The 21163-nt window shown below is 45.7% G+C and overlaps 1 protein-coding gene across 1 annotated transcript; it reads right to left on the bottom strand.

The window, feature by feature from the left end:
- Positions 1–851: 851 nt before the first annotated feature.
- Positions 852–6580, bottom strand: CCR8 (C-C motif chemokine receptor 8). Its single transcript, XM_040479527.1, has 2 exons — positions 6485–6580; positions 852–2035 (listed from the first exon to the last, which is right to left on the bottom strand). The coding sequence occupies exon 2, from the start codon at positions 2003–2005 to the stop codon at positions 938–940; it is 1068 nt and encodes a 355-aa protein (XP_040335461.1). The 5' UTR covers positions 2006–2035; positions 6485–6580; the 3' UTR covers positions 852–937.
- Positions 6581–21163: the final 14583 nt, after the last annotated feature.

The following is a 21163-nucleotide window of genomic DNA, read 5'->3' as shown; positions in this document are numbered from 1 at the left end:
TTGTTTTCCTATCTCTGACTTATTTCACTTAGCAGAATACCTCTAGGTCCATCCATGTTGTTGTAGATCAGACCAGGATATTTTATTTTATTTTATTTTATTTTATTTTATTTTATTTTGAGAGAATGCATGCACACGGCAGTGGAGGGGTAGCCAGAGAGGGAGAGAGAGAATCCCAAGCAGGCTGCACACTCAGCACAGAGCCCAACTCAGGGCTCGATCTCACAAACTGTGAGATAATGATCTGAGCTGAAAACAAGAGTTGGAGGCTCAACCAACCGAGCCACCCAGGTGCCCCACGACCAGGACATTTTATAAGGAAAATTATAGGGCAATATTTCTTATGAACACACATACAAAAATCCTGAGAATCCAATTATTTATTAAAAGGATCATGACCAAGAGGTCATTTTTCCCAAGTAAAATGCAGGTTGATTTAAGATAAGCAAATCAAACAATGTAGTTCACCAAATTAGCAGAATAATAGAGGAAAACTATAGGTTCACCTTAATAGATAAGAAAAAGCATTTGCTAAAACTTAAACGGATGTATGATACAGACTCAACAAAAACTAAGAAAAAAATCCCAAAGTTAACATTATACTTAAAAAAAATTTTTTTAATGTTTATTTATTTTTGAGAAAGAGACAGAGTGTGGGTGGGGGAGGCGCAGAGAGAGAGGGAGACACAGAATCCGAAGCAGGCTCCGGGCTCCGAGCTGTCAGCACAGAGCCCGACTCGGGGCTCGAACTCACAAACCGTGAGACCATGACCTGAGTCGAAGCCAGACGCTCAACCTACTGCGCCGCCCAGGCGTCCCCGTAACCCCGGTCCTCAGAGTCTCCCTTCACGTAGCCCCAGACTCTAGCTTGAAATCACTTGTGTCCCCTAAAGGAAGAGCAGGGAGGAAGGCAGAGGCCTGCTTCCGGGCCCCCTCCTCACAAAATGTAGTCTATGCTGGAGGATCGGAGGGGGTTCTGGCAAGAGGAGGAGGACCTGTCCCAGCCCTCCCTGGGGATTTGTCTTCCTGCGTAGAGGAGGATGTGGCCGCAGCTCTTCTGGAATATTTCTGAGAGGTGTTTCTTGAACTTCTCGCCCATGAATGCGTAGATCACAGGGTTCACGCAGCAGTGAGTGAAGGAGATGGTTTCTGTGACATGGGTGGCGTAAATGAGCCGCTGGCTCAGGACACATCCGTCCAAGATCTTCATGTTGAACAGGGACGTGAGGAAGAGGACCACATTGAACGGGACCCAGAAGAGCAAAGAAGCGACCACGACAATGAGCACCAGCTTGATGGCCTTGGTCTTGCTGTGGTTGTGGCAACTCTTCAGTTGGTGCAGGATGCTCACGTAGCAGAAGATAAGGATGGTGAATGGGACCAGCAGACCTAAGATGTTAATCTCAAAGTAGATGAAGATCTTCCACTTCAGAGTCTGCTGACCGTAAGACGAGTAGCACTGTAGAACGCCGTCTTCGGAGGCCACTTGGTACAATCCCAGTAGCGGGCTGGTGACCACGATGGCGATCAGCCACATGACCAGACTCAGGGCTGTGCCCATTCTGGCCGTCCTCACCGTCATGGCATACACAGCGTGGACAACTGCCAGGTACCTGTCCACACTCATGAGGGTGATGAAGAACATGCTGCTGAAGAAACCGATGTAATAAAAACCGGAGACCAGCTTGCACATTGCGGTCCCAAACACCCACTGGTCCAGCTGATAGTGGGTCTGGAAGGGGAAGGAGAAGACAAAAAGCAGGTCCGACAGGGCCAGGTTCAAGAGGTATATGTCTGTGATGCTCCTCAGCCTCTTGCAGGCGACGAGGACCAGGATGACCAGGCTGTTCCCCAGAAGACTGAATACAAACAAGACACAGTAGAGGATGGCAAGTAACAACTTGTTATCTCTTTGGATAAGTTCCCCGTCGCAGGGGCTCGACGAGATATCAGGGTAGTAGTCGTCAGTTACTGTTGTCACGTTGGGCTCCAGGGTGTAATCCATCGAGGCGGGAGGACCAGGTCAAAGAGGCACCTAAGAGAGATTCGTTCCTTAAAAGTGTTTTTATTTAAAAAATGTTGTCTGAATTGTAACCATCCCTACCCCTGCCCCATTCACATGTTGAAGCCCCGAAGTCCTGTTACGGACTGAACATTTGTGTCCTCCCCAAATGCATACGTTGAAGCCCTACCCCACCTCGTGGTGGTATTAAGCAGTGGGTTCTTTGGGAAGTAACTGGATTAAATGAGGTCGTGAGGGTAGAGCCCTGGTGAATGGCACGAATGCCCTTCTAAGAATCACGAGCCCGCTTGCTTCTCTCTGCTCTCAGCCATGAGATACAAGGAGGAGTTGGCTGTCCGCAGCCTGGAAGAGGGTTCTCACCTGAGTTTGCATTTCCCAGCCTCTAGAATGGTGAGAAACAAATTCCTGTTGTTTATAAACCACCCCTCTATGGTTTTCTGTTATAATAGCCCCGAACTGGCCAAGACACCACCAATGTCATCTTTGGAGATGAGCCATTAAGGCGATAATTACAGTTCAGCGATATCATAAAGGTGGGGCCCTAATCCATAGGCCTGGTGTCCTTATACGAAGAAGAGGCACCCAGGCACTCAAGCCATCTCTCTCTTTCTCTCTCTTCGTGCACGGGGAAAAGACCATGTGAGGGCACAGCAAGAAGCTGGCTGGTTGCGAGCCAGGAAGAGAGGTCTCCCGGCAACCAACCCTGATCTTGGACCTCTCGCCTCCGGGACCATGACGAGAGTAATTTCTGTTGTTTAAGCTTTGGAAGTGCGTGGAAGGCAGGCGTCCTGAGGCACATGCTAGAAAAAGCCAAGGCTGCCTTGAGCGGACTGTTGGTGGAAATTCGGATAGTAAAGGTGATCATGCCGAGGGCTCAGCAGGAAGGGAGGAGGCTGGAGAGAGAGCTTCCCTCACCTCAGAGAACACATGTATCATCGTGAACAGAAAATGGGTAGAAGTTGGCTCTTGTGGATGGTAGAACTTGCGAACAATAAGACTGGATGTTTGGCTGGGGGCAGCCTGGACTCTCTGTGCAGCTTCCAGTAAAATGGTAGGGGAGAGAGGTGAGCTGAAGGAGTTGTTAAAGAAGAATGAGAGCCTGAAGATTTGGAAAACTCTCAGCCCGTCCATAGGGCAAAAATGAGGAATTGTTTCTGGAGAGCCTCAGGTGTGGCTGGGCAATCACCCCACACAGAGATCACCGGCGGAGTCAACCAGTCGTTTCACCAGCAGCCAGGGGTAGAGACCCTGCTAGTTTGGACAAAAGCTGCAGAGACAGAACAAAAGAAAACCAACCCCCTTGGACTTCTAAGATTCTACGAGATAGGACAAGAGAGCCATGTGCCTGCGAGTACATTTTATCCTTCAAGGAAAGGGAGGGACGTCCCTGAAGATGGAGAAGTCATCAGGCCACCTGCCCTGATGGAGGGCCAGGGCTGTTTGGAGGCCAACCCCGCCCAGTGCCATGGGTGGGGGTGAGGCCACAGCCTGGGGCCCTGAGATGATGCTGCCACCTGGTGGGCGGGGAGGGCAGAGCGCCCAAAGGAGATTATTCTTGAGCCTTACAACTTTTGGGCTTGCCTGGGACCCACCATCGCGCTCTTCTTTCTGATTTGTTCCCTGCGGAATGGGACCGTCTGTCCTAGGCCTGTCCCACCGCTGCCTTTTAGAAGCGCATAACTTGTCTGGTTTCATAGGTTCACAGCGGGACAGGAATTTTGTCTCAGGATGAATCACACCCCACGTCTCTCCCATACCTGATCTGGATGATATCCAGGTAAGACTTTAGATCTAGAAATGAGGCTGGAATGGGGTAAGGCTTTGGGAGCTGTTGGAGTGGAGTGGCTGTATTCTGTGCGTGAGAAGGACATGAATTTTGGGAAGCCAGAGGGCAGGATGTTAAGGGCTGAATTGTATCCCTGTATGTTGAAGCCCTAATTCCCTCTGTGATGATATTTGGAGACAGGGCTTCAGGAGGTAAGTAAGGTTAAATGATGTTGTAAGGGCCGGGTCCTGATCTGTTTGCACTGGTGACCTTATAAGAAGAGGAAGAAAGACCTCTCTCTTCCTCAGTTCATGCCCAGGGAAAAGGTCATGCATGAGGACACACAGAAGGTTGGCTGTTTGCAAGCCAGGAAGGGGCTTTTACCAGGAACTCAATATGTCAGCACCTTGACCTTAGACTTCGGTCCTCCAGAACAGTGAGGAAATAAATTTCTGCCATTCGAGCCACCCCAGCCTGTGCTATATTGTTACGGCAGGCCAAAACGACTTGGGAGCTGTCAATATTTTCTGTCCAAATTTTCTGTAAACCTAAAGCTTCTCTAAAAAAATAAGGTCTATTAACATGTTTTAAAAATTGAAAACTGCCTCAGCTGACCAATACGGGGGTGGGGATTAGCTGGGCTCAGAAATGCCAAATTTTATGAAGAAAATTTAAGTACCTATCGTGCCGCCACCCAGAATGAGCAATTGCTAACATATTGCCAGGTTTCCTTTTGGTTCTTTTTTTTTTCTTTCTCCTTCCTTCCTTCCTTCCTTCCTTCCTTCCTTCCTTCCTTCCTCCCTCCCTTCCAGGCTGCCTGCCTAATGCAACAGAGATGAAACTAAAGCTCCCTTTAACTGCACAACGAGTCCCCACACCCTGGGGGCAATTCCTGAAACCAGTATGTTATGGTTCATTCTGAATAGTTTCCCCCTGTGCTTTTACAGACTTAAATGCACCCATAAATAATATATAATATTGCTTTGTGCTCCCTGTTCACTTACACGAATGGTGTCCTGTCTCTCATTACCTATCTTGCTTTTCTTTCCCAGCTCTGTTGTTCTAGAAAGGTAGGCACGCTATTCTAAAAAGTTCAGTTCCTTCTGTTTACTGCTTTTATAAGCACCATACGTAACTATTTTAAAAGTTCAACAGTTGGGGCGCCTGGGTGGCGCAGTCGGTTAAGCGTCCGACTTCAGCCAGGTCACGATCTCGCGGTCCGTGAGTTCGAGCCCCGCGTCGGGCTCTGGGCTGATGGCTCAGAGCCTGGAGCCTGTTTCCGATTCTGTGTCTCCCTCTCTCTCTGCCCCTCGCCCGTTCATGCTCTGTCTCTCTCTGTCCCAAAAATAAATAAACGTTGAAAAAAAAAAATTTAAAAGTTCAACAGAAAAAGATCATTGAAACCATACCAGCCACAGAAATTACTAAGATTTCTAAGAATAAATGTGATAAAAACTGCAATTCAGTTATGTAAAATATTGTAAAATTTTGTTGAAGGGTAAGACCTGTTGAAGACATGATTAAAAGGGACACGTATGCTCTGTTTATGCGAGGGAAGACCCAACAATGAAAACATGATAATTCTCAGCCTGATAGGTACATTCAAGGAACTCTCAATTTAGACATTATCTTTCCAAGGTGTTTGGCTGCGGAACATTCAGACCCCCCCGGTCCACTAGGCCACCTTTCTGTAATTTGAAATGCTAACCAAGGTAGCCATTTTTAAAGATATTAATTTCATTTAAGTATATACCCCCAAATAAATTTAAAAAATACTTTCTGAAGTATGAGGGTGGGCCTTTTTTGTTGTGGCTAGTATCTCTCAAAGTAACAGTCTCTCCTCCTACATCTTCCTTCCTACTTGTCTTGCAGTTACTTAAAAAAAAATTATTTTTTCAGTTTGCCATCCTTCTGTTCTGCTCTCTGAATATCCTAGAGTAAGAGGGGGCCTCGACTCATTCCTTCCCCAGGTCCTTCCTGCTGACCCCCCAATCCACACTTCCCCCACGCTCTCTCATCGGTAAAATCCAAGCGAAGTTTTAAGAATGTCCACCATTTATCACAGGGGGCCAGGCGTTTCAGACGCATGACTTCATTTATTTCTCTCGAATCCCTGTGAAACAGGCACTCAGGCCTCCTTTCTGTTTCCGGAGTTCGGGTTGTACCTGAATCTCAGAGAGCGTCAGTCCATTGACTAACGTCACAGAGAGGAAGACCGTAGAGCCAGGCCTCAAAAATGCATCTCCTCCAAACCCTTCATCTCTTCCATGTCTATTTTGTGGGGAGAGTAAAACCACTCCAGTCTTTTAGAGTTCAGGCCACCTGACTTCCAAGTTCTAGACTATTTTGTACCCGAGTGATGGTTGTCTGACAGAAGCCTTGTAGCCAGCAAAATTATAGCCTCCTCCCAGGTGCCTGGTGGTAAGAGGTATTTTCTTATCTACCTTCCCACTCTTTTGACTCCCTCCAACTGTCCTGCAGAGAAAATGGCACGGCTTGCTTCCCTCAGTCAGAGCCAGGGCCAGCCGCTAAGACATCTGCAGGTTTGCGGACTCAGGACATGCAACGATGAAAAAATGACTCACCTCTCGTGCCCAACTTCTGAAAGCTTGGCCCTCCCTTTCCTTTTCTCCTGAGGACATAAAACAGTCCTTGCCTAATATCCTTCTTCCCCAGGGATGTTTATTAATACATACCTTAACTTGAGCCTTTTTTCTGGAGACTTCAGTGCTGCTATTTCCTTCTTTGCAGAACCTGCCTCGTATGTGTGCAGCTCAGTGAACAAGAGCTCCCCTGGAGGAAGGTGTCTTATCTATCTGTGGTGAGTGGCAGAATAGGGGTGGACCTACCATCCCAACAGTGACTTAAAAAGATCTCACCCGAGGACACATAAGAGCTGACAGATTAGCATATGAAAATATGCTCAACACCTTATGTCATTAGGGAATGGGAAATTAGAACAGCAGTGAGGTAGCCCTCCGTAATTATTAGAATGGCTAAAATCCCAAACACTGACAACACCAAATGCTAGAGAAGATGCAGAGGAATTCTCATTCATTGCTGGGGGGAATGCAAAATGGTCCTGCCACTTGGGAAGATGGTTTGGCAACTTTTTAGAAGGTTGGCAATTTGTCATGAAGCTAGAATAGGTTTATCATATCATCCAGTAATCGTGTTCCTGGGTATTTACCCACATGAGCTGAAAACATATCCTCCCCCCCCCCAAAACCTGAGCATATGAATTTATAGCAGCTTTATTTCATAACTGCCAAAAGTTGGAAGCCACCAAGATGTCCTTCAATCGAGGAATGGATAAAAGCTGTGGAGGGGCGCCTGGGTGGCGCAGTCGGTTAAGCGTCCGACTTCAGCCAGGTCACGATCTCACGGTCCGTGAGTTCGAGCCCCACGTCAGGCTCTGGGCTGATTCAGGCTCAGAGCCTGGAGCCTGTTTCCGATTCTGCGTCTCCCTCTCTCTCTGCCCCTCCCCCGTTCATGCTCTGTCTCTCTCTGTCCCAAAAATAAATAAACGTTGGAAAAAAAAAAAAATTAAAAAAAAAAAAAAGCTGTGGTAATGTGCACGATGGAATATTATTCCGTGATTAAAAAAAAAAAAAAAAGAACTATCAGGCCACACACACACAAAGACACCTCATGTACATACTGCTACGTGAAAGAAACTCATCTGAAAAGGCTGCATCTGAAATGATTCCGACTAGGTGACATTCTGGTGAAGGCTGTAGAGACCGTAGAGACCGTAAAAAAAGATAGGCAGTTTTCAGGGGCTCCCGGGGAGGGGGGCGAAAAGGTGAAGCGCAGGACATTTTTAGGGGGGTGAAACTATTTTCTATGAAACTGTAGTGGTGGATACATGTCCTTATGCGTTTGTCAAAAACCAGAGACAGTACAGCTCAGAGTGAGCCCTGACATAAACCGTGGACTTCGGGCGATAACAATCCATGGATGTTGACATAATCAGTTATAACAAATGTACCAATGCTAATGCAAGATGTGAATAATAGAAGCAAGCGTGCAGGGTGGGCAGGTGGTATTATGGACTGAATTACGTCCCCCCCAAATTCAAGTGCCGATGCCCTCACCCCCAGCGTGATGGGATTTGCCTTTAGAGATGCAATTAAAGTCGAATTAGGTCGCGAGGATGGGCCTCTGATCTGGTAAGACTGGTGTTCCTATAGGAAGACGAAGATGAGCACTTGGCCGTCAGTCAGTAGAGCACGCGACCTTGATCTTAGGGTCAGGGGTTCTGCCCCTCCCCTGCTGGCCCTTGCTCGCTCCCTAAAAACTGAATAAATAAATAAATAAATAAATAAATAAATAAATAAATAAAATAAGATGGCAATTTTATCATTCTTTCGAAGTTGTATAATTTCTACCTGCACCTGCTTTCCTTCACAGCATGTAGCACGCACAAGTGTGGTAGGTGCGTGCGTGTATATGCATATATATTGGAATTTCAATGGTAGCAGAGACAATTTCTGAGAGTCATTCCATTGCTTCCATGCTGTACGTTGAAAATATGATCATTACTGAGTGTTCCCTCTTTTCGTCCTACGGTGAGCAGAGCAATAATGTGATGGCCATGTTGCTCATGTCTGTCAACATCCTTTCTTTAGACGAATCTTTAGATCAAGGGGCATCCGTCTAACTCCCATTCCGTGCATTCCCGGTTGGGCCGCCAAGCCCACCGATGCAACGCACACACACATGTACACACACCAGTACAAGGACGGATGGCTCCTTGACTCAGGTCTGGTCAAGGAGGATGTTTCATTTTCCCATCCACGGTCATGATTTATTTACAGACTCTCACATCTTGAGCCCCGTGTGGAAACAAGAACATCTTTGAAGGATGAAACCGAGCAGGGGAAATTAGAACCAAGAAACAGAGAAAATATATAATTCTGATGAAATTGTTTGTGCTCCTGGAATGACAGTTGTGTGATTCATTAGTGTCCACACACACACCCCCAGCACCACCCTTTTACGCATCGGCTAGTTTCCAGGGGGGGTTTCTGGCACAACTAAAAGTGTAGACACTGATTCAATAGCTCTGGTTATTGAGCGCCTTTTATGTGCCAGTTCCTTTGCACATTTCATCCTCATTAGGTCGCATAAAGATTATGCACAAGAGTTATTCTCACTTCGGTTTGAGGAAACTGAAGCTCAGAGAACTGAGGCGGTGTAGCAGTGGTCACCCAAGTAGTTAACGGAAGGCTAGTCTTGAAATTCAGGTCCAAGGGATTACAAAGCCTGAACCTTTAATTTCATCATCTTGAAAGTGGCAAATGTCAGAGCCCTTGGGCTCTGGCCTGTGTTGCTGGGTCAAAACTGAGCTTTAGGCTTTCAAAGCAAACTCTTTCAAACAGCAAGCCTTTTGAGGCTCACCTTCAAGGAATTTCCCCTGGCCCAAGGGAGTGAACAGATCCCCAGATGTTGGGAGGGAGCTATAGAAGTTCTAGACACTCCCCACCTACAATCCATGCAAGGACGCAGTAGATTCCTCACATTCGTGGTCCCAGTGTTTTATGGGGCAAGCAGAGACCTGAAGGCACATGCTCATTCTTGTAACTCTCTATTACCATGAAAATATGCCCCAGCTCATCAGCTGGAGGAGAATCAAGTTACTTCACGCATCCTAGTCAAGACCAACCCAGATCTGTCAGCCGACTCCATGAGCTCAGTGTGTAAGTGAGCCAATCCGAGATCAACGGGGCTGCCTCGCTGACCACCACAAATGTATGAGCAATAAACGTTTTGTCATTAATACCTGAGACTTCCCCCCACCATTGTTTGTTACACAGCATTGTTGTGTAAAAGAAACTAACCGATACAAGCAGTCTTGCCAGATTAGGAGGCAGAGAAGCCCATTGTGGCTGGACACATTCTTTGTGTGTAGAATGAGGATGATAGTTTCCTTCTGGAAGCTTGTGAGGAAGAAAGTGAGGTACCAGCAGGAAGGTGGAGCAGAGCACAGGTCGTCCTCTAATCCTCACTCTTGAATTTACCCCTCCTCCCATGTTTTCACCCCAAATATGGAGTGGAGGCAAACAGGGGTTTCCGCCATTCTGTTGGACACGGTAACTTGGGAGACACTTTGCACAAATGTGCGTTAAGGAAGTCAGAGAACATGCTAAGAACAGAGGGTGACAGGAAAACCACCAAGGCGACCAGGAAAGTCTCCGCTCGCTGCCTCCACCCTGCAATACAGCATCTGTGCAAAAGGGCACAGGACCTCAGCTGAAAGGAGCCTGAGAAAAAAATATAAAGTGTCTGCGAGAACCTTGGGGCCACCTTTTGGAAATCAACTTAAGGTAGTAATCTGAAATGCAGGAGGGAAAGTAAGCTATCTACAAAGATACAGTATGATATAATTTATAGTAGGAACAACTTGGAGGGAAGGAAGGAAGGAAGGAAGGAAGGAAGGAAGGAAGGAAGGAAGGAGATTAGGGGCGCTTGGGTGGTTCAGTTGGTTAAATGCCCAACTCTTGATCAGGTGGTGATCTCACGGTTTGTGAGTTCAAACCCCGCCTAGGGCTCTGTGCCGACTGCACAGAGCCTGCTTGGGATTCTGTGTCTCCCTCTCTTTCTGCCCCGCCCCCCTCGGCTCTCTTTCTCTCTCCGTCTCTCTCTCTCTCTCTCTCTCTCTCAAAATAAATAAATAAACTTAAAAAAAGAGAAAAGAAACTAGATGGCTTCATTCTACTGCGGTACGTGCACAAATATTCAGTCGTTGGAAGAGTACAATGTCAGGTGGAAAAAATACCCCGTGTTGCAAACTTGATCCTTTGCGCTTTCTTCCGCACAGTGATGGCAAGAGGCATTTCGGGGACAGAACTGGGAAGTGATGAACAGTGTTTATTTCGCCTGGTTGAGATCACACCAGGAGGGCCACTGGCATGGGGGATCGTATCTTGCCTCACCAGGAGACACGAAGACCTAACTGGGTCTGCCGAAAACAGACCCGCTTCGGCCACAAGCACCTTCGCTGTGGAGTGTGGACCACCCCGAGAAGGCAGCAGAGAGATGGGGCACAGCTCCAAGGAGCAGTAAGGGAGGGGTGAAGAGGAACCAGAGCTGTTCTCCTTACAGCCCCCCTCCCCCCGGAGGTATGTGGGAGTTCCTCTCGCAAACAGCGAGGAGGAAGGTAAGCGTTCCCAGGACAGGTGACATCCATGTCGCTGTTACACTTCGATGTAGCTGCAATTTTCAAACGCCCACGCATTCCTCTAGATCTTGCTCCACGATCCCCGAATCCAGTCTTTTTTGCCTCCCATATTTCATCTCTTAGAAATACCTGCTGGTGCCCGTGCTGGGGCCTGGGTAACCCCCCTTACCAATGTCATTCATGCTTTGACGCAGTCTGGGGAAAACCCCGGATACTTTATGTGAGTTTTGTACCTGATAAGCAAAGATCAATGGTTCACCAAGTGGTGACACTCAGGGCCCCCAGGTACTGCTGACTCACATCACAATGGCAAAAACTACGATACCTGTTTCGCCCGCAGTGGGGGGAAGGAGCCGTGGGCAGCCTTCCCCGGGCCGGCCAAGCGGGCCTTGAGGGACTGAGGTGGAATTTCCCCACGCCCGGGTTCCAGGTCGGCCCAGAATGACAGCACGGCACCTGGCCCAGAGGGAGTGCTTTGTAGGTGGTGACTGAGCCGCGGGCCAGGGAAGTCACGGGGGGCGGTCTGGTTTCCATCCACCACCTTTCCAGAACCGCACAAAGCGGGGCCGCTCGGCGGGTGCCTAGTTTTACCGAGCAACCCGGTTTGGGCCGAGGCAAGTCCAGTTGGTGGAGGTGACTCTGGGGCCGATTTATACCCCCAAAGGGTCTTTGCGGTGACTTCCCTGAGATGCTTTGGTCCACTGCTCCTCGGTCTTTGGCGTGGTGCCTGGTGCATGGCGATTTCTCCGTAAATCACTGAACGGAGTGTGAGACAAGATGAGGGCTTGGAATCGGCTGAAGAATTGGAGAAGTTGTTGAAGGGTCCTTGCCCAGCCAGGCTTGAAGGACGAGCCCCTCACCGCGGCTCCGGGGCTGTCCGCGTGGGGCTGGCGTGAGCCCCGCAGGGCTGGGCACCTGTCTGCCCTCAGCCAGTGTAGCAGCTCTCTGAGGCAGCTGTCGAACAAATTACCAGCAACTCGGCGGCTTAAAGCAACAGAAATTTGTTCTCTTACAGTTGGGAGTCCAGATGACTGAAATGCAGTAGAACTGAGCTCTCCGGGGCTGTGAAGGGTGAGTCCTTGCTTCCCTCCGTGCAGCATCTGGTGGCCACTCAGCAATCCTGAGTTGGTGGTGACATCACTCCAGTCTCTGCCTCTGCCTTCCCGCCTTCTCTTCTGTGAGATCTCCCTCTGCTTCTACCTTATAAGCGCTCTGGTGATCGCATTGAGAATCACCTGGGTAATCTGTGATAACCTTCCTATCTCAAGGTCCTTGACTTAGTCACATCTGCAAAGTGCCTTTCTAAATAAGGAGGCATTTGCAAAGTCCAGGGATTAGGTTTTGGTATCTTTGGGTGGCCTTTGTTCAAACTCCTCTACCCTGACTCTAAAGACAGGAGACTATGATATGGCTAAAGAGAACCCTTGTTTTCTCACCTTCAGCCATACATGGGGAACCCCAGTGTTCTAGAAGGCAGCAGAAGTCAACTACACACCTCAAGTCACATACAGCCTCCAGAACTGACAGCCTCTTGGGTCCACCTCCTGCTGGACAGACACACTCAGTGCATTCTGGAAGGAAGATCCTCTGGGCAAACATATTTCAAAAGGTACTTTTTAAAGTTTATTTATTTTGAGAGCGTGCACGCACGTGCGAGAGAGAGAGAGAGCCCCAGAGAGGAAGGAGCAGAGAGAGAGAAGAAGAAAGAGATAATCCCAAGCAGGCTCTGCACTCTCAGCACAGAGCCGGATGCAGGGCTCGATCCCATGAACCACGAGATCATGACCTGAGCCCAAGTTGGACGCTTAACCGACTGAGCCACCCAGGCTCCCTCAAAATGTATTTTTAATAATATTTTCCACTTCTGTCGTTGATAGACTTCCCAAAGCTTTGGGGAAGATCTTAATTGAAATCCATTGTCTTTTTCTTCATCTAGTCTCCAAAACTTAGAAAAATCCTCTCGGCGGTTTCAGTAATCACCACATACAATAGTTACTTTTATGTGTCAACTTAGCGAGGTCACGGTATCCAGATATTTGGTCAAACATTCTAGATGCTTTTATGAAGGTATTTTTTAGATGAAATTAACATCAAATCCACGGACTTTGAGCAAAATAGATTACTGTCTATAACGTGGGTGGGCCTCATCCAATCAGTTGAAGGTCTTAATAGAAAAAAGACTGACCTCCTCAGAGAGAGAATTCAGCAAACCACCTGAACTTGAATTGCAACGGCCCTGAGTCTCCGGCCTGCTGGCCTACCCTGTGGATTCTGGAGTTGCCAACCTCCGCAATCATGATGGCCGATTCCTTAAAAGAAATCTCTCTCTCTATGTATGTACACATCCAATTGGTTCTGTTTTTTTCTGGAGAATCTTAATGTACCATGCGAACCACGAAACAAAAAAACACCATAGTTAATGGTGTAAATAAATAAGCAAGATTAGGAAGGAGAAGTACTGAGTCTCCAAGTACCGGGTTACTGGGTTACATGTCTTATTAGTCACGGATGACTCCTGAGATGCACCATTATATTGAATCACCACCAATCCCTCCAAAGAAATCGCTTTAGCTCAGTCCCATAGCTGGTTCAACACAACTTCTCTAACAACTAAAGAACATTGCAGAGTTCAGAGGGTTCTCTTTAGGAGAGAACCTGGTTTGGGTGTTGAGGAATTTTATAGGTTTAAGGTGAAAGACTTTCCACTTCCATGTACCTCGATATTTTGTCATTTAAGATGGAGCTTGTGCAACCAACTTTTTTTTTAATATTTATTTATTTATTTTGGGAGAGAGAGAGAGAGAGAGAGCGCGCATGCTTGTACAAACAGGGGAGGGACAGAGAGAGCAGGAGAGAGAATCCCAAGCAGGCTCCACACTACCAGTGGCAGAGCCCGACCCAGGGCTTGATCTCATAAGCTGAGAGACCATGACCTGAGTTGAAACCATGAGCTGGACACTTAACCAGCTGAGCCACCCAGGTGCCCCTGCACCACCGACTTACGGGATATGAGCACACCTGCTTTACATAGTGAGTTTGGGTCTAATTTTTTACAACTTAGGGGACCTTAATGGACAGGGGACCTGTCCAACCATGTCATATGCTTTGATGGGGTATACTATAATAGAGCCTTCTATGACTTTGGGAATGGACTTTGTTGGGGAGAAAAATTTTTCTCTACCTTTAAAATTCTTATAGCTAGTCTAAAAATTAAATTGACATGAGACAAATTAACAGGAGAAAAAAACAAGGTTTAATTATGTGAACATACAGGCTCAATAATGAAATTGAGACCCCTCCCCACCAACAAATGACCACGTTATGCAGTTTTTATGCATTTTATTTATTTTTGATTGATTGATAGAATTTATTTTTTATTTATTACTTTTTTTTTTAATTTTTTTAAATTTATATCCAAAACAGTTAGCATATAGTACAACAATGATTTCAGGAGTAGATTCCTCAATGCCCCTTACCCATTCAGCCCATCCCCCCTTCCACACCCCCTCCAGGAACCCTCTGTTTGTTCTCCATATTGAAGAGTCTCTTCTGTTTTGTCCCCCTCTCTGTTTTTATATTATTTTTGCTTCCCTTTCCTTAGGTTCATCTGTTTTGTCTCTTAAAATCCTCATATGAGTGAAGTCATATGATATTTGTCTTTCTCTGACTCACTAATTTCGCTTAGCATAATACCCTCCAGTTCCATCCACATAGTTGCAAGATTTCATTCTTTTTGATTGCCAAGTAATACTCCATTGTATGTATATATACCACCTCTTCTTTATCCATTCATCCATTGATGGACATTTGGGCTCTTGCCATACTTTGGCTACTGTCGACAGTGCTGCTATCAACATGGGGTGCATGTGCCCCTTCAAAACAGCACACTTGTATCCCTTGGATAAATATCTAGTAGTGCAATTGCTGGGTCATAGGGTAGTTCTATTTTTAGTTTTTTGAGGAACCCCCATACTGTTTTCCAGAGTGGCTCCACCAGTTTGCATTCCCACCAGCAGTGCAAAAGACATCCTCTTTCTCCACATCCTCACAAACATCTGTTGTTGCCTGAGTTGGTGGTTTTGATTTGTATTTCCCTGATGAGGACTGATGTTGAGCATTTTTTCATGTGTCAGTTGGCCATCTGGATGTCTTCTTTGGAGAAGTGTCTGTTCATGTCTTTTGCCCATTTCTTCACTGGATTATTTGTTTTTTGGGTGTTGAGTTTGATAAGTTCTTTACAGATTTTGGATACTAAGCCTTTATCTAATATGTCATTTGCAAATATCTTCTCCCATTCCATCGGTTGCCTTTTAGTTTTGCTGATTGTTTCCTTTGCTGTGCAGAAGCTTTTTATTTTGATGAGGTCCCAGTAGTTCATTTTTGCTTTTGTTTCCCTTGCCTCCGGAGACATGTTGAGTTAAGAAGTTGCAGTTGTTATACGTTTTAGACAGACATAAATCTGTGATGAATTGACACTATAAAGAAAATTTATGTTTGGAAGCTTCAATTAACGAAGAATTGTATCCTTTTTAAAAAATGTTTATTTATTGGAGCGCCCAGGTGGCTCAGTCAGTTAAGCGGCCAACTTCGGCTCAGGTCATGATCTCGCGGTTCGTGGGTTCTAGAAGTAGTGAGTCCATTCATGTGTTCATTTTTTTTCATTAATCCTATGAATATTTATCAAGTGCTTACTACGTGAGAGTCTCTGTGCTGGGTTGTAAGGATATGCCGGAGGATGACATAACCAGGGCTTCTGTCCTGTAGGGTGATAGGCAAAAAGCTAATTATACAAGTGTTTGAATCTGTGATAGTGTGAATGGGCAGTACCCATACTGAGGATGTTTAGAACAGGCGGGCCCAATCTGCTGTGTCTGTGTGTCTGTGTGGAGACGACCAGAAAGGTGTCTTTGACAGTTTGTATTGGTGCAAAGCCAACTGCTGAGCAGCTGTTCACAAGGTGAAGGGTGGACGACAGAAGGGATATTATTATTTTTTTGAGAGAGAGAGAGAGAGAGAGAGAACATGTGAATAGGGGAGGGTCAGAGGGAGACAGAGAGAGAGAGAAAGAGAGAGAAAGAGAGAGAGAATCCCAAGCAGACTCTATGCTGTCAGCGCAGACTTGACATGGGGCTCAATCTCACAAACCGTGAGATCATGACCTGAGTTGAAATCAAGGGTCAGATGCTTAACCGACTGAGCCACTCAGGAACCCCAATAGGAATAGTGTTTTTATTGATTTTTTAAAATTTTTTAATGCTTATTTATTTTATTTTGAGAGAGAGATGGAAAGTGGAGTGGGCAAGGGGCAGAGGGAGAGGGAGAGAGAACCCCAAGCAGGCTCCCGGCTGTCAGCATAGAGCCCCATGGGGGGCTCGATCCCATGAACCACGAGATGATGACCTAAGCTGAAATAAAGAGTCACATACCCAACCACCCGAGCCACCCATGTGCCCCAGGAATAGTATTTTTTAAAGTCCCTGAAGCTAGAGGGAGCATAGGAACTTCAGGTAATATGGCAGACAGAGCATAAAGGCCTACTTTTGCTCCCCCTGGAAACACTCTGAACTACTGTAGTATTTTATTTTACTTTATTTCATTTTATTTTATTTTATTATTTCATTTCATTTCATTCCATTTCATTTCATGAGAGAGAGTGGGGGAGAGGCAGAGAAAGGAAGAGGGAGAGAGAGAGAGAGAGAGAGAGAGAGAGAGAGAGAGAGAGAGAATCTCAAGCAGGGTCCATGCTCAGTTTGAAGCCTGACTTGGGGCTCGATTCCATAACCCTGGGATCATGACCTGAGCCAAAACCAAAAGTCAGTCACGCAACCAACTCAGCCACCCAGGTGCCCCTTGTTTTGTTTGTAAAGTAAGACATAACATCACAATAATGGAAAGAATAAGAAGTCAACAACAGAAGTTAGAGTCAGGAAAGCAGATGGACAGGTGATAACCGGCAGACCCCAGAACACAAATGCTAGGCCAAGAAACAGCCCAGTTTACTCTGGAGACTTTTTAAAGGTCTCTGGAATGTACTGGGCCAGGTTCTCTAGACTGGTGTCTTCAAGGGGATGAGGAGATAGTTTAAATGACGGGAGTTGGTAGAAAGCTATTTAAGAAGCAGCCTTGGGGCGCCTGAGTGCTTCAGTCAGTTAAGCCTCCGACTCTTGATTTGGGCTCAGGTCATGACCTGAATTGGGCTCTGTGCTGACAGTTCCAAGCCTGCTTGGGATTCTCTTTCTCCCTCTCTCTCTGCCCCTCCCCCACACGTGAGCACATGCACTCTCTTTCTCAAAACTAAATAAGTAAACACGTGTGCACTCACTCTCTTTCTCAAAACTAAATAAGTAAACATTAAAAAAAAATAAATAGCAGGCAGCCTCATCCCTAGGACCCCTTCTTTATTCTGTGCAGCAGGTGGCTGCCCCTTCCTCACCCCTGCAGAAGACTGGCATTCTCTGGAAAGAGGATTGAGTGACCATATGCACACCCAGCTAAGGCCCTCTGGCCTGCATCCCTCACCAGATAGAGGTGGGAAGAAGTTCCTCAGCAGACTCTGATGGGTCATTAAGAAAACACTCAAGACCATGGGCACCGTGGACCTCCCACCCAATAGTCCAAACAGGCAATACTTGGTGGTGAAGCTCACAGCTGACAAAACCCCCCAAGTGCTCAGAGTTTCCAACAGACAGACTGCTAAGAACCACTACCCATGAGCGGAAAAGGGCTCCAAAATGAAAGACGAACACCAAACACACTGACAGGAAACACAGATTTTGAGGAAACAGAGGTTATGCGGAGAGAAGAGAACTTTAAAAATAGAAATGCCACTATCCTCAGAGAAAATAAGAAGATATGACATCCACGAAGCAAGAATTGAATGCTACCGAAAGGACATTTGTAGTACGAAAGGGGTTCTGGACATTAAAAGCATGCCATCAGATTCTAAAGATTAACAGAAGGTTTAGAAAGTGACATTAAGGATGTCTCCCATGAAGGGCAGCAGAAAGACAACATATGGAAAAACAGAGAGAAAAAAAATCCAAGGACACTCCTAGGGTTTGGCAGCCAAGTTATGGGAGTTCCACAAACAGCACAGAGAAAACGAAGGAGAAGGAATTATCAAAGACGTAATTCAAGAAAATCTCCTGGAGGTAAATGTCACCGGCTTCCAGAGGGAAAGGAGCCGCTGTGTGCGCAATGCAATGGATGCAAATACACCCAAGCTAAGGTGGCGGTGGATTTCAGTTCCAGGCTGGTACATTTAACTGGCTTTAGCTGAATTGCTGTCTCTTACAATTGAAAGAATTCTGATCTGTACCCTGACCTAGAGATGATCCGATCAAAACTGTCTGGCTAACAGTAATCAACGTGGACATCTGTTTTGTTTGCTGACATTGTTGTTTTTATTCCCATTCATTGTCCATTTTCCTTCTCTTAGTATGAAAACCCTCCTTTTCTTTTGGGGAACTAAGAGACTGTCAAATGTGGTGCCTCAGCTTTAATCTTGACCCATGGTTGAGCCCAGGAAAACCAATTAGACTTTGTCTCCCGAGATTGTACATCTTTAGGAAAATGATCACAGCTAAAAAAGGGGTTCTGCTGTTCTCATAGTGTTCTTCAAAAAAGAGATTGCCCACAGGTTCTGAGAGACGTCCACAAATGCCCTAATTCATCCCTGAGTCCTGATTTCACAGAATGTTGAAAATATTTTGCCTTTGGGCACTAGATACCAGTAGCGACCCTCAGCTATTCTGACAAGGGGACTACCATCAAGATTTCCAAATGTCCCTTCGAGAACGAGCACCATCTTCGGTTGCGAACCATTGGCAAAGGTAATGGAGGACCTCCCTCAGAAACAGATTCAGTGGGTTTCTGAATCACAATAACAATTGTGTGTATTGTTTCTCTGGGTCTCTTTGCAAAATATAGAGCACTGTGTGGGGCAGCTGGCTGGCTCCGGCGGTTGAGCGCCCGACTTCGGCGCAGGTCATGATCTCACAGCTTGTGAGTTCGAGTCCCGCGTCAGGCTCTGTGCTGACAGCTCGGAGCCTGGAGCCTGCTTCGGATTCTGTGTCTCCCTCTCTCTAGGCCCCTAACCCACTCTCATTCTGTCTCTGTCTCCCTCAAAAATAAATAAACATTAAAAAAAAAGAAATATAAAGCACTGTGCTTTTTAAAAAGTAGGGTTGTATACACAAAAATAAACTCAGCAGGCAAAAACCTCTTTGATCTTGGCCGTGGCAACTTCTTACTCAACACGTCTCCAGAGGCAAGGGAAACAAAGCAAAAATGAACTATTGGGACCTCATCGAAATAAAAAGCTTCTGCACAGTGAAGGAAACAATCAGCAAAACTAAAAGGCAACTGATGGAATGGCAGAAGATATTTGCAAACGACATATCAGATAAAGGCTTAATATCCAAAATCTATGAAGAACTTATCGAACTCAACGCCCAAAAAACAAATAATCCAGTGAAGATATGGGCAAAAGACATGAACAGACGTTTCTCCAAAGAAGACATCCAGATGGCCAACCAACACATGAAAAAATGCTCAACATCAGGGAAATACAAATCAAAACCACCATGAGATACCACCTCACACCTGAGAATGGCTCACATTAACAACTCAGGCAACAACAGATGTTGGCGAGGATGAGGACAAAGAGGATCTCTTTTGCATTGTTGGTGGGAATGAAAGCTGGTGCAACCACTCTGGAAAACAGTATGGAGGTTCCTCAAAAAACTAAAAATAGAACTACCCTATGACCCAGCAATTGCACTACTAGGCATTTATCCACGGGATACAGGTGTGCTGTTTCGAAGGGACACATGCACCCCCATGTTGATAGCAGCACTATCAACAATAGCCATAGTATGTAAAGAGCCCAAATGTCCATCAACAGATGAATGGATAAAGAAGATGTGGTATATATACAATGGAGTATTACTCAGCAACCAAAAAGAATGAAATCTTGCCATTTGCAACTACATGGATGGAACTGGAGGGTATTATGCTAAGCGAAATTAGTGAGTCAGAGAAAGACAAAAATCATATGACTTCACTCATATGAGGATTTTAAGAGACAAAACAGATGAACATAAGGGAAGGGAAGCAAAATTAAAATAAAAACAGGGAGGGGGACAAAACAGAAGAGACTCATTAATATGGAGAACAAACTGAGGGTTGCTGGAGGGGTTGTGGGAGGGGGGATGGGCTAAATGGGTAAGGGACACTAAGGAATCTACTCTTGAAATTATTGTTGCACTATATGCTAACAAATTTGAATGTAAAATTTAAAAAATAAAAAATAAAATGAAAATAAATAAATAAATAAAATATTAAAAAAAAAAAAACAAAACTCAAAATGGATGAAAGACCTAAATGGAAGACAGGAAGCCATCAAAATCCTCGAGGAGAAAGCAGACAAAAACTTCTTTGATCTTGGCCGTGACAACTTCTCACTCAACACATCTCCGGAGGCAAGGAAAACAAAAGCAAAAATGAACTATTGGGACCTCATCAAAATAAAAAGCTTCTGCACAGTGAAGGAAACAATCAGCAAAACTAAAAGGCAACTGATGAAATGGGAGAAGATATTTGCAAATGACAGATAAAGGCTTAGTATCCAAAATCTATAAAGAACTTATCAAACTCAACACCCCAAAAACAAATAATTCAGTGAAGAAATGGGCAAAAGACATGAACAGACACTTCTCCAAAGAAGACATCCAGATGGCCAACCGACACATGGAAAAATGCTCAACATCACTCCTCATCAGGGAAATACAAATCAAAACCACCATGAGATATCACCTCACACCTGAGAATGGCTCACATTAACAACTGAGGCAACAACAGATGTTGGCGAGGATGCGGAGAAAGAGGATCTCTTTTGTACTGCTGGTGGGAATCCAAACTGGTGGAGCCGGTCTGGAAAACAGTATGGGGGTTCCTCAAAAAACTAAAAATAGAACTACCCTATGACCCAGCAATTGCACTACTAGATATTTATCCAAGGGATATAGGTGTGCTGTTTCAAAGGGGCACATGCACCCCCATGTTGATAGCAGCCCTATCAACAATAGCCAAAGTATGGCAAGAGCCCAAATGTCCATCGATGGATGAATGGATAAAGAAGAGGTGGTATATATATATATATATATATATATATATATATATATATATATAC

The sequence above is a fragment of the Herpailurus yagouaroundi genome, unplaced genomic scaffold, assembly GCF_014898765.1.
Source record: "Herpailurus yagouaroundi ecotype Mexico unplaced genomic scaffold, PumYag 159, whole genome shotgun sequence".
NCBI lineage: Eukaryota > Metazoa > Chordata > Mammalia > Carnivora > Felidae > Herpailurus > Herpailurus yagouaroundi.
This window is presented reverse-complemented; position numbering and strand designations above follow the sequence as displayed.

Bases quoted from the DNA above. Each gene is read 5' to 3' on its own strand.
- CCR8 (XM_040479527.1), bottom strand. From the start codon at position 2,005: ATGGATTACACCCTGGAGCCCAACGTGACAACAGTAACTGACGACTAC.